Raw genomic sequence first — 13964 nt, forward strand, 5'->3', positions numbered from 1 at the left:
GGTGTGGCCAGTCTACGGGGCGTGGCCAGCGGGGGGATTGGTCCAATCACTGCCCACGGGGCGTGGCCAGCTGGGGCGGGGCGAATACTGCCCACGGGGTGTGGCTAGCGGGGGGCGATCACTGCCCACGGGGTGTGGCCAGCGGGGGGATTGGTCCAATCACTGTCCACGGGGTGTGGCCAGCGAGGGGATTGGTCCAATCACTGCCCACGGGGCGTGGCCAGCGGGGAGTGGGGGCGGGCGATCACTACCCACGGGACGTGGCCAGCCGGGGTCCCCCTGTCATGGCCATAGCCAACCCAGGGCCCCATCTCCGCAGGCCACCGCGCCCCCTGGGACTTCTCCCTGGCTCCTAGGGGAGCCTGTGGGGATGGATGTTGGTCCTGGCCAGACTCAAGGCTTCCGACGGGAGGGGGGGGAGAAGGGGGAGACTCCCGACATAGGCTCAGCCTTCCCCTCCCTCATCTGTGGGGTGGAGGGAAGGAAGGAGGGAGCTGGAGGAGCATCGTGGTCGGAGGATGCGAGTTCGATTCTTTCTGATGGGAGAATTAGAGAACTCAGAGCAGGTGCTTATAGGTTGGGGCAGCGGCACTGGGAGCCGTCCCTGTCTGGGCTCTGGGATGGCCTAGGACCTGGACAGTGGCTGGAGTTTGGATGAGGGCAACAGAATCCTCCTCCATCTCTTTGTGTATATGTGGTGGTGGTAGGGACTTGGAGAGGGCAGCGGGGTTGAGGAGAGCAGGTATCTTGAGAACTGTCGTGGCACTGTGCACTGATACTGAGAGGCAGCCGGTCCTAATGGAGACCACATACTGGACTCCTAAGACTCAGCATAAGAGGAGGATGCAGGCTATCACAATCATGATTAATACTGCTGCATTATTGCAATGATAGCATGTTGGCTACTTGGTTGTTATGGTTTGGATGTTAGGATGTTAGATGTTAGGATGTTTGGATGTTAGATGTTAGGAGGTGTAGGAGCTTGGAGAAGTGGGATCTAAGAGGAGTACTTCCTCATGGTCTATAGCTACAGTGAACAACACAGTTTTCAAAATGAAGAGCAGAGATGCTTTTGAATATTCTCAAATAACCAATGTTGGAGGTGTGAAAATGCTAATTACCCTGATATGATCATTATACATTGTATATATGTTTTGGAGTGTCACAGTGTATGTGACGATTCCTATGCACCAATTAAAAATTTAAATTTAAAAATGAGGCAGGAAATTGTTAGCTCATTGAAAGCACTGCTTCCTGATACTTATCCCTGACGGGCCTTTATCTTTGCCTGAAGTTCCCTACTTCATGAAGTTACTCCAAGTCCCAAGCAAAGAACTTCTCCAGGAAACCAGGGCCACCATCTTCCCGATAGTGACAGTGTTCCCTAATACACAGACCTCAGTAGTGGCAGGCTCAAAGGCTCCCTTCCTACCAATCCTCCTGGCTCACTCTATTTCTACAGGATCTCTGAATGGAGGGAAAGATGAAAGCAAACCAGGTTGGGTTTCTTGAGAGGGTTGTTATGGAAAGCCAGACCAATTCCTACCCACTCTCTGGCTTCCTGTCCCTCTCCCCTGTGCCCCTACCATGCTGCCATCCACCAGGTGTCATGGAAGCCAAGTCAGCCGTGACTTTTACCCCCCAAAACTCTCAGCTAAATAAACTGCTTTTCTGTATCAGTTACCCAGGATTTTGTTATAGCAAGGAAAAGCAAACAAATGCTGATATTTACTTACATTTAGCATTTAAAGTGTATCTGGCCTGTTTATTCTTTCAATATGGCTACTCAAAAATTTATAATTGCCTATGCAGCTCACATTTGTGGTTCCAGTGGCTTAAAGCTTTGGCTAGGCTTTGGGTCCAGATCTACCTTTGCCTCATGCCCCTCCCTTAGCCAGTTCTTTTTATTTATATTTATTTATTTGTCTGTCATAGGGCTTGAACTCTGGGCCTGGGCGCTGTCCCTCAGCTCTTCAGCTCAAGGCTGGTGCTTTACCACTTGAGTCACAGCGCCACTTCCATGAGATCAAAGTCTCATGGACTTTCCTGCATGGGCTGGCTTTGAACTCTGATCCTCAGATCTCAGCCTCCTGAGTAGCTAGGATTACAGGTGTGAGCCACCGACGCCTGGCTTCTTAGCTACTTCTTTATCTCTGTTATTCTTGATCACAGTCAGGGGTAGAGTGACCCCCTGGCCCTGCTCTGCTCTGCCTAGTCGTTTGTCAAATATTCATGTTCCTCTTGTTTGTAGTCACATTTTCCCAAACAAGAGGCATACTTCCCTTCTCTACTTCAGATTCTTTTCTTCTAGTTTTATTCTGTTCAAAGCCTTTCATGCATGAGGCCCTGGGTTCGATTCTTTAGCACCACTTCAGCAGAAAAAGCCACAAGTAGGGCTGTGGCTCAAGTGGTAGAGCACTAGCCTTGAGCTGAAGAGCTGAGGGACAGCGCCCAGGCCCAGAGTTCAGGTCCCATGACCAACCCCAAAAAAAGGTCCAGTAACGCTTGAAACCTGCTGAAAAAAAAAAAAATCCCAGGGATTCTGTCTCAGCCAAGCAGCAAAGACCTTGCGACACTTATTTTTTGAATTTATTTATTTTTTGGGTCTGGTTGTGGGTCCTGAACTCTGGGCCTGGGCGCTGTCCCTCAGCTCTTCAGCTCAAGGCTAGCGCTCTACCACTTGAGCCACAGCACCACTTCTGGCTTTATTTTTTTTCTGCTTATGTGGTGCCGAGGAATCAAACCAGGGCCTCATGCATGCAAGGCAAGCGCTCTACCACTGAGCCACCTTCCCAGCCCCATTGCAACACTTATTATTATTATTATATTTTGTCTGTCGTGGGGCTTGAACTCTGAGCCTGGGTGCTGTCCCTGTGTTCTTCAGCTCAAGGTGAGCACTCTACCACTTGAGCCACAGTGTCACTTCCAGTTTTCTAGTGGTTTTTATTGGAGATAAGAGTCTCATGGACTTTCCTGCCCGGACTGGCTTTGAACCTGGATCCTCAGATCTCAGCCTCCTGAATAGCTAGGATTACAGGCGTGAGCCACCAGTGCCCGGCTATTATTATTATTATTTTGCCAGTCCTGGGGCTTGAACTCAGGGCCTGGGCACTGTCCGTAAGCTTCTTTTGCTCAAGGTAGCACTCTACTACTTGAGCCACAGCGCCACTTCCAGCCTTTTTCTGTTTATGTGGTGCTGAGGAATCAAACCCAGGGCTTCATGCATGCTAGGCAAGCACTCTACCACTGAGCCACATTCCTAGCCCACACTTTCTATTCTTGTAACACTCTTGTCTTGCCACTGCTTGTTTTTTGAGTCCTAGGCAATATCTATTGGCCTCTCCCATGGAGGATGAAAATTTAATTTCTCACATCACTTTCCTACACTTCCTACATGTATGTGCTGTATTATGATGACATTTCCTTTCCTGTTACTGATATTAATGTACTGCCACTGGTTTAGCCCCTAATTCTCCCCTGACTAAATTTTCTCAGTTCTGTCTTGAACTTGAGATGTTCAAGCTTGTCTCAGCTCTGTCCATCTCATCTTCTTGGAGATAGCTTTGTTGCAAGAACAGGGCCCCAGGTAAGTTTTGTGAAATGTGAATGTCTGAAAACATGAGTCTTTTCTAATTCAGTATGATACTTAATTGCTAGTTTAGCTGCACATCAAATTCTTGGTTTAAATCATTTTGTCCCTCACAGTCCTGAAAATATTACCACCCAATTTTCTTCTAGCTTTCATTTTTCTTCCTGGGAAGTCTGGTGCCATCTTGATTCCTGATCATTTGCATGAAACCCAGACATTCTTCTTGCAGCTTGAAGAGTTTCTGTCATTATTAGCTCTGAATTTCACACACTATCTTGTGATCTTCCAGTCACTTACTAGGCCTATGGCTCTAAAACTTTAGTTCTAGGAAAAAACTTCCTGTTCTCTCTCTTTCTCTCTCCCTCCTTCCTTCCCTCCCTCCCTCCTTCTCCCTTCCTCCCTCTCCCCCCTCTCTCTCATGCCATGACTTGGCATTGTCTGTGTTTGTTCATTCAAGGCTGATGCTCTAGCACTTCAGCTCTGCCTCTACTTCAGCTTTTTGCTGGTTAACTGGAGATAAGTCTCTTGGATTTGCTGCCCAAGGCTTGTTCGAGCTTTGCTCTTCAGATCTCAACCTCTTGAATAGCTAGGACTCCAGGTGTGAGACACCAATGCCCAGCTTCATCTCTACTTCTTAAAGATACCTGATACTGGAAATTCCTGCATGGGTCTCAAATTTCTCATCTCTTAAGAGTTAATTCTTGGGTCTGGTATGACAACATTCATGTATCTAGCTTTATTTCTAGAAAGGGTAAGCAGAGATTTTTCTGGTCTGACACTTAAGCACAATCTAAGGATGAGCTGCCCAAGTACAAAGTCTGTCTACATATGGAAATTCAGCCCTTCTCTTCCGGAAGCCTCAATGCCAGGGGCAAAGCCTGATTAGACTCTAAACTGAAGGGTAGAAACACCTGAAGTTGTGTCTCCTTTATTTTATACAGGCTTATAAAACTCTATCAGTCAATCTATCCATCCTATCTATGTCTTATCAATCATCTATCAATCATCTCTCTATTAAGCACTAAGCATCTCTATTAATATCTTTTCTAGCTGTATATCTCTCTTAGTTTATATGTTTACCCACCCATCTATCTCTGTCGCTCTGTTTCTCTTCCTGTCTGCTCACTATGTGTGTATTTCTTTGTCACTAACATTCCTGCCTTGCTCTGTGGCTGCTTCTCTGTCTCCTCCTCCATAAGGTCCAGGGGCTTCTGCACGCCAGGCCCATACCCGACCCTCCTTTGGGGGAAGTCCATGGGTGGCCTTGACCTCTTACGGGAATGCATTGGATTCTGGGGTGCATCTGGGCCGTGCTGACTTTCACAAATCCTTCCACGGAGTGAGCAGTCCCCCTCCAGCCCACCGTTCTACCCCACGGGACAAAAGGGACTTGCGCTGCCCAGGGGCCCTGGGGCGCCACGTACCTGGCGTCCGGCCTCGTTGTTGTGGCGGTTCATGGCCGAGCGGGCGTCTGGCCGGTTCTCCCGGGCGTCTGCAAACTCCCGGGACACCATTCCACCAAACTCGATGTCCTCGCCGCAGCCCCCCCACTTCCAGCCTTCGCCGGGGGAGCCCTGGTGGCGGCTACTGCAGCCACAGATGGCCGCAGAGCCCTCGGCACAGGACCGCGTCACCGCAAAGGCCACGCCGGCTGAGGCGATGGCGTGGACGAAGGCTGACTCCCGGGTGGCTGTGGAGGAAGGAGGGGGTGTGAGCAGAGTCTGCTGAGGAGGCTGCAGGGAGAGGGGGTGTCCACACTGAGCCACTAGGAGCCAGGACTCGAGGGGGGAGGAGAAGGTGCAGGAGAGCGCACCAAGACTTGTGGAGTCACACCATAAAATCCTTGTTCTGACCAATGTCCTGAAGCATTTCCTCACAGCTGTCTTGCAGTAGTTTCATAGTTTCTGGTCTTATGTTAAGTCAATCCAGCTTGAACTGATTGTGAGTGTGTGTGTGTGTGTGTGTGTGCGCGCACACGCGCGCGCGCATGCGCATGTGCTAGTACTGGGGCTTGAACTTGAGGCCTGAGCACTATTCCTCAGCTTTTTTTTCTTTCCTTTTTTCCTGCCAGTCCTGGGGCTTGAACTCTGGGCCTGGGCTCTGTCCTTGAGCTTCTTTGGCTCAAAGCTAGTGTCCTCTCATTTGAGTCACAGCGCCACTTCTGGCTTTTTTCTGAGTAGTTTATTGCAGATAAAAGTCTCACAGAGGGGCTGGGAAGGTGGCTCAGTAGTAGAGTGCTTGCCTTGCATGCATGAGGCCCTGGGTTCAATTCCTCAGCACCATATAAGCAGAAAAAGCTGGAAGTGGCGCTGTGGCTCAAGTGGTAGAGCACTAGCCTTGAGCTGAAGAGCTGAGGGACAGCACCCAGGCCCAGAGTTCAGCCCACAACCAGATCCCCCCCCCAAAAATCTCACAGACTTTCCTGCCTGGGCTGGCTTTGAACCTTGATCCTCAGATCTCAGTCTCCTGAATACCTAGGATTACAGGTGTGAGCCACCAGCATCCAACTCCTTAGCTTTTTTTTTTTTCCTCAAGTTTGGAACTCTACCACTTGAGCCTTACCTCCACTTCTGGCTTTTGGTGATTAATTGGAGATAAGAGTCTTCACATGGACTTTTCTGCTTCAGTTGTTAAATCCATGATCCTTAGATCTGATTGTAGGTGTGAACCACTGGTGCCTGGTTTGAATTGATTTTTATGTATGAAGAAAGATTTGGGGGTTGATTTTCAGTCTTCTGCATGTGATGTCATTATCTCATTTTCCTAGCACTATTTATCAAAGGTATTGTCATTTCTCTACTGTGTTCTTGGCATCTTTTGTTGGAAATATATATCTTATATATATATAATGTAAAAAATATATTATATAAAAAAATATAAATATAAAAAAGTAGCCAGGCACTGGTGGCTCATGCCTGTAATCCTAGCTACTCAGAAGGCTGAGATCTGAGGACTGTGGTTCAGTCAGCTTGGGCAGGAAAGTCTGTGAGAATCTTATCTCCAATTAATCACCCGAAAACTGGAAGTGGCGCTGTGGCTCAAGTGGTAGAGCATTAACCTTGAGCTGAAGAGCTGAGGGACAATGTCCAGGCCCAGAGTTCAAGCCCCATGACCTAAAAAAACAAAAAAAAAGTAGATGAATTTTTGAGACTTCTATTCTATGTGTCTGATTAAGCGCCATCCTGTTTTGGTTCTGATGGCTCTGTGTTATGCACAATGAAACGTTGGTAAGCCATGAAGGGAGAGACCTGGAGGACACTAAGGGAAACAGGTCCGGCTCTGTGGGGTGGCGGCTGGATTTTGCAGCGTTCAGACCCAAGGGGGCTTCTCCAGGCAGGATGAAGGACCGGGCTGGGCCTCTAGGGGGGGTAAACCTTCCGCTGGGGCAGGAGGGGGTGGGGGTGGGGCCATGTCAGTCTGGCTGTCACTGACACTCTTTCCATTGTCACCTGACATAGTTGTGCTAAGTGATAACCAAGGTACTGCAAGCTGAGGAAGCCCCAGGAGCAAGAGGAATGAGAGTCTGAACTGCTGTCCTAGCTGAGAACATTCTGGGCTTGAGGCCCCAGAGCCTGGGTCTCCGGGAGCAGGTGTGCTGTGGATTTCTTGGGCGAGAACCCTCTTGTTCAAGGGTGCATCACTGGCTCCTGGACAGTAGAATCCTTGAGTTTATGAGAGTCCTTCCTTACACAAAACCTCATGTGGATCGCCAAGAAGCCTTCCTCCTAGAGGGATGGGCAGGAGGATTGCTCCCCAGGGTTTTTCCAGCTGAGTTCTGAGTGAACAGTCCTGGGGACTCTGTGTTCTTAATTGCAGGCAGGAAGAACAAGGAAACTGAGCAACTGTGCACATACTCTGACACACTCAGGAAGCTTGATACTCATCCACACAGAACTAGCATAAAAAAATATGCATTCAGCCGGGCGCCGGTGGCTCACGCCTGTAATCCTGGCTACTCAGGAGGCTGAGATCTGAGGATGGCGGTTCAAAGCCAGCCTGGGCAGGAAAGTCTGTGAGACTCTTGTCTCCAGTTAACCACCAGAAAAACAGAAGTAGTGATATGGCTCAAGTGATAGAGCGCTTGCCTTGAACTGAAGAGCTGAGGGACAGCGCCCAGAGTTCAAGCCCCAGAACCGACAAAAGAGAACAAAAGCGCACATTCACTTCCACACAGAGAACACAGGAGAAGTGTACGCCACCCTCCGGCGTCGGGCAGAGGCTGCACATCATGCATGTCCTCAGACCAACCCCAGGACAGGCCCAGCCCCGTAGCAGCTTCCTCTACACCTTTCCAAGATGCCCCAAAACATTCATTTTCCAATATAAAATGCTCACCCCAGACAGACCAGTCGCACCCTTTGCAATCACCCCGGAACCTGGCTGAACAAATGCCTGCGTTTGCTGGACACCAACGACCCTCCTCTCCTCCTGTGTTCCTAGGCTGCCTCCTCCTGCTTTCTTGAGCTGAGCTGGGCATCTATCCTTCCTGACCCCTCCAGAGCTGCTTCCCGAGAACCCCTGAGGCTGTGTTAGGACCAGTGAGCGAAGCAGCCTGTGGGCTGTCGAACTTGGCTTTCCCTGGCACCCTTCCCAGGGCAGCTCAGGCAGGAGGCTTGAACTGCATCCTGGACACCTGACTCACTCTTCCTTCTGTTTTCCTTTCTCCCATTCCCAGCACAGGGAATCTGCTGTCTGAAGCTCTAACTACCCTACCTAGCCAGATGAGTCCAGGGAGGGCGACCCTAGGAGATGGCGCCAGTGCCCCAGACCCCGAGACCTCTGCCTCACCCTGCCGTGCCCAGAACAAGGCTTTGGAAACTTCTGCTTATCAGGACTCAGGAAAACAGGCTAGGACTGACAGACACTTGAAGAAAGGCGGCCAGGGGAGGGAGACTGGAGCTAGGACTTAAAACTTGGAGAGACAAAAGCAGATTCTTACCTGGCTCTGTCACCAGCTAACTGGGCAGGCGTCCCTCCCCACTAAGCCTCAGTTTCTCCTGCCAAAAGAGGAGGGGAGCCGGGCGCCAGTAGCTCATGCCTATAATCCTAGTTACTCAGGAAGTTAAGATCTGCTGATCCCGGTTCAAAGCCCAGGCAGACAAATCCAAGAGACTCTTATCTCCAACTAACTAGCAAAGAAAGCCAGAGTGGAGGTGTGCCTCAAGTCACAGGCACCAGCCTTGAGCAAAGGAGCTAAGGGACAGCTGGAGGCCCCGGGATTTTAGAGGAAGAGAAGGTCTCCTCCAGACAAAGGCTCTCCAGGCTGAGGAAACCCTGGAGCTGACCTTCAGCTGGGTCCCAAAAGATGGAGACAAGAAACCTCTGTGCACGTGTTCACAGGACCTGCTTGTGGGGCCCTGTAGGAGCTGTAGGCTGCAAACCGCAGGCAGATAAACATGAGACAGTGTGTTCTGGCAAAGGGGTTCTGATTTGGAACTGAATCCATGGATTTCTCCGCAGTTTCCCAAGGTACTAGTCCCTACAAGGGGAAACCTGTAGCTGTATTGGATAATCCGTAGATATCATCTTCAGCGATGGATGGAGTTTATGTCCTCAGTGGTGGAGGCATCATCAGCCCCTGCGTAGGACTGCATTCACTTGAAGGCATGCTCGTTAACAACTCTTAGCCTGGCCACTGCCAGTGGCTCACAACTGCTTGGGAGGCTGAGATCCGGAGGACGAGTTCAAAGTCACCACAGGCAAAATTCTGCAAGACGCCATATCCAAAATAGCCAGCACAAAGCTGTGTTAGCTGAGTGGCACACAAGGTAGAGCACTGGCAGAGCACGCATGAAGCCCCGAGTTCAAACCCTCACGCTACCCCACCCTCCAGCCAAAAGACAAAAGCACAGCGCATGCAGAACACCTGCTGAACCCAGCTGGTCCTCCTCAGTTTCGGCAGTCTCGAGTCTGCCCACACTCCTCAGAAACTCCAGGGAACGGAGGGGAGGTTGGAGGAACCTCAGGGAGAGGGTGAGGTAAAAGAACAAGGGGTCTGAGATGAGATTCCGGGGCAGAAAAGGGGGCGTGGTGGGAAGACGGGCGACCTTCGAGTTAGGATGAGGACTCGGGGACGGAGGGACTCGGGGACGGAGGGACTCGGGGACGGAGGGACTCGGGGACGGGGGGACTCAGCTTTGAGGCTTCATGGGTGTGCACCATGTCTGCAGTAGGGGTGAGTGCGGTACCACTCCCGCAGTGCTTCTGCAAGCTTAAAATGATCTCAAAAGAGGAAAGGAGATGTCTCAAGGCTGCCAGAAGACATGTCTCCAGAAGCTCCAGGTGACACTCTCAGCCACAGGGGTTTGGTCCTGGGAGGACCAATTCCAGCCGGGGTTGTGGGTACACGCCCCCCCCCCCAGGACTGTGGGCAGAAACTACAGGGTGTCTCTCAGAGTGCACACATTTTCCTGTAGAAGGAAAGGCTTTTTATCAGATTTCCACAAGGCTTAGGGGCAATCACTGCGATCAGCTCCTGCCTCAGTGCCTTCTCTTTTTGCAGGGAGTAGAACAGGACAGACAGACAGAACAGCCCTGAGATTGCCGAGTGAGGACACAGGTCTCACGGGCACAAACCACACCTTTGTTAGGGGATTCTGCTTCTAGGGACACAACAGAGGCAGCTAGCATGGGGGACAAAGGTACCTGTAACGGGACATGGTCCATACTCCAGAAACACAAGCGGATCATCTCAACTAGCAGAGAAAGGTCTTATTTCCAAAGGACTGTTGGGAGTTAAAAGTGGAAGAGCAGGCTGTAGGCTACCGGGCCCATGCAGATGCTGCCAATTTGGCCCAGATGCCTGGAGCAGAGCCAGGATGAACTTTGTGAGCTAGTGAAAGCCTGCTCTGTTCAGACCCAAGACTCTGCCCATATGGCCATCAAGTGTAAAGAAAGAAGAAGAAGAAAGCCAATTATGTGACATAATTGCTCCACAAGAGAAACAAATTCTAAGCCAGGTACAGTAGTGAACTCCTGTAATCTCAGCAGCTAGGAAGGGAGGCTGAGGCAGGAAGATCGAGTTTGAGTTCAGCACAAGGTACGATATTTAAAAAAAGCAAACCAATCAACAAACCACACCAAAGAAAAAGCAAATCTAATTGGGAAAGTCATCTTCACCAGATCCCTGGCTGTGGTCTTATTTAGAAAATAGTGATTGAGTTAATAAAAAGTAACATTTATCTGTGTCCTTCCTTTTTTCCATCACAAATCCATCATCCACCATTTACCACCCATCCATTTACTACCCATTTATTACTATCCGTTTATTATATCCATCTATTCATCATCTGTCTGCTATCTGTGTATTTATACTCCACATATGCTTCCTTCCAACCATTATCCACTTGTCAATTATCCATCAGTCTACCCACCCTTCCATCCATCCACTCATCCAAGATAGGCATCCATAATGAGCCAGGCACTAGGCTCAGAACTAGGAATATGAGATGAGTAAAACGTGATGTACCTGCTCTTAAGAACCAGGATTTGAAAATCAACTTTGAGAACGTGGATTGCTGCTCAATAAAGTACAATTTCCAGCAATCTAGGCTTCATGAAAGTTGAAGGAGCTATGGTTCTAGTGGGATTTAAAGAGACTGGAAGGATGGGCTGGGAAGGTGGCTCAGTGGTAGAGCGCTTGCCTTGCGTGCATGAGGCCCTGGGTTCGATTCCTCAGCACCACATAAGCAAAAAGAAAAAAGCCGGAAGTGGCGCTGTGGCTCAAGTGGTAGAGCGCTAGCCTTGAGCTGAAGAGCTGAGGGACAGCGCCCAAGCCCAGAGTTCAGGTCCCACGACCGGACCCAAAAAAAAAAAAAGAGACTGGAAGGTTCACTGTCAGCTGAGAAGAATCCCTCACCGTAAGAAAAGCCTTCTCTGTCCTGGGTGGGATGCCCTGCTGGCCTACATCAGGTCCTTTGCTGTGGGTTCTCGTGCGTTTCCTGTCTTTAGGAGTTACAGGTGACAGAGAGGACAGCAGGGGGTAGACAAGCACACAGCTTGGCTTGGCAGCATGGAATCCAGAGCAAGCCTGAAGTAGTCCGTAGACAGGCGGATAGGTGAGGCGTGGGTGATGGAAGGGTGGATGAACGCCTGGACGACAGGTGCAAAGACGGGACATGAATGGATGAATGGCGCGTGGTTAGATGGGAGGGAGATGGGTAGGCCGATGGGTGACTGGCTAGAAGGATAAATGCTCGGTGAATTGGCGGATGGGTAGATAGGTGGATGATAGACGCAAGGGTGATCATGGATGGATGGGTACGTGGATGGAGGATCGAGGGAGTTGGTGTCTGGGAAGAAGGGAGAGTCACTATTTGGGCATCACAGCCGAGGGCAGCCCAGCTCTCCTGTCAGGAGCCATGGGACGAGGTTGCCTTTGAGACTCAGGACGTGGGCTTTAGAGGGGTTTCAGCAAATCTCCTATTTTGGGAGTTGGATTTCATGGGCTTGTCAAGAACCAGAGATGATTTGGGGAATAAAAGAGGTCAGCCAAATATTTGTATTTTCTTGTGAGAAGCTGAAAGTATTTAAGAAACAACTGCCGTTATCTTCAGGAAAGGCTCTCTGGATGTTGGAGATGGATTGCACAAATGGTCTCACTTTTCACCATGAAGCGCCGACTGTGCCCTGCGGAGCACTCGAGCACTGACTGCCTCTGTAGGACCGTGCTTCCCAGGGAGACGACCCAAGAGGCCATTTCTGCAGGGAGCAAGGGGTGCTCAGAAAGTTCATCCTGCCGAGTGCAGCCCAGAGGCAGCCCTGCTCTGGAGAGAATGGCCCAGATGAGTCCAGACAGGAAAAAGGCTCCGAGAGAGCCAGCCATGGGTCTCCAGCTGCCCAGATAAAGCAGTCCTGAGAGGTTGCTCTGCCTCTCAGGCGGGATTCCACAGCTTCACTAGGTGTTTCCATGGCTGCAGTCATGCCTGGGCGGGAAGCCCACCTGCCTGGCTCCATACCCCCGGCCCAGGGGGAGCTGCTGCCCTGTCCTCTCTCCAGAGGGGAAGGTGGTGGGCACAGGCCTGGTTAGAGACAGACAGATAGCCCGGGGCTCCTGAAAGCGTTCCTTGGGGGCTTCCGGAGGCAGGACTGTCCCCAGAGACGGCTGTTCAGATGTGACAAGGACAGAAGGCTGTAGGCAGCGACGCTCTGGGGTGGCTCAGCCTGACCCCTTGGGGAAGGTGGACAGGGAATGGGTCCTGGGACTTCCCGGCCCTCGAGGGTAACAGATCACTGAAAGGCCACCCGGGGCCCGCATCCACTGCTCTGGGCAGGGCAAGGCCTCATCCATGAAACCCCAGACTCAGACGGGACCCTCACCTGGGTCCCTTCACGGTTGGTGACCACAGGACAATACAAGTCGGCCACGGCTCAGGGAGGGAACATGGCCCCGAGGAGAGCCCTGTCTGGGGGACTGACGACAGCGAGCATCCCTGCCGGCTTCTCACCCAGACACGGCCACGGTGGGACAGGGCTCCAGCAGGCCGATGCCCGTCAGTGGTCGGTGTTATCGCACTGGTCCGCTGGAGCGGGTCCTTCATCATGAGCACGGGACTTGGGGTGCACCATCATGAGCATGGGACTCGGGGTGCACCATCATGAGCATGGGACTCGGGGTGCACCATCATGAGCATGGGACTTGGGGTGCATCATGAGCATGGGACTTGGGGTGCATCATGAGCACGGGACTTGGGGTCCACCATCATGAGCACGGGACTTGGGGTCCACGATCATGAGCACGGGACTCGGGGTGCACCATCATGAGCATGGGACTTGGGGTGCATCATGAGCATGGGACTTGGGGTGCATCATGAGCACGGGACTTGGGGTCCATCATCATGAGCACGGGACTTGGGGTCCATCATCATGAGCACGGGACTTGGGGTGCATCATGAGCACGGGACTTGGGGTCCATCATCATGAGCACGGGACTTGGGGTCCACCATCATGAGCACGGGACTTGGGGTGCATCATGAGCATGGGACTTGGGGTCCATATCATGAACACGGGACTTGGGGTGCATCATCATGAGCACGGGACTTGGGGTGCATCATGAGCACGGGACTTGGGGTGCATCATGAGCACGGGACTTGGGGTCCATCATCATGAGCACAGGACTTGGGGTGCATCATGAGCACGGGACTTGGGGTCCATCATCATGAGCATGGGACTTGGGGTCCATCATCATGAGCACAGGACTTGGGGTGCATCATGAGTACAGGACTTGGGGTGCATAATCATGAGCACGGGACTTGAGGTCCATCATCATGAACACGGGACTTGGGGTCCATCATCATGAGCACGGGACTTGGGGTGCATCATCATGAGCATGGGACTCGGGGTGCATCATCAGGAGCACGGGACTCGGGTTCTAGCT

The 13964-nt window shown here is 51.3% G+C and overlaps 1 protein-coding gene across 1 annotated transcript in view; it reads right to left on the minus strand.

The window, feature by feature from the left end:
* Wnt3a (wingless-type MMTV integration site family, member 3A) overlaps positions 1-13964 on the minus strand; it is a 78226-nt gene that overhangs the window by 4294 nt on the left and 59968 nt on the right. The window contains exon 7 of the mRNA XM_013015575.1: positions 5014-5279. Within this exon, the coding sequence (XP_012871029.1) occupies positions 5014-5279 (266 nt within the window). The remainder of the gene's footprint in view (positions 1-5013; positions 5280-13964) is intronic.

This window comes from Dipodomys ordii, unplaced genomic scaffold (genome assembly GCF_000151885.1).
Source record: "Dipodomys ordii isolate 6190 unplaced genomic scaffold, Dord_2.0 Scaffold27, whole genome shotgun sequence".
Taxonomy (NCBI): Eukaryota; Metazoa; Chordata; class Mammalia; order Rodentia; family Heteromyidae; genus Dipodomys; species Dipodomys ordii.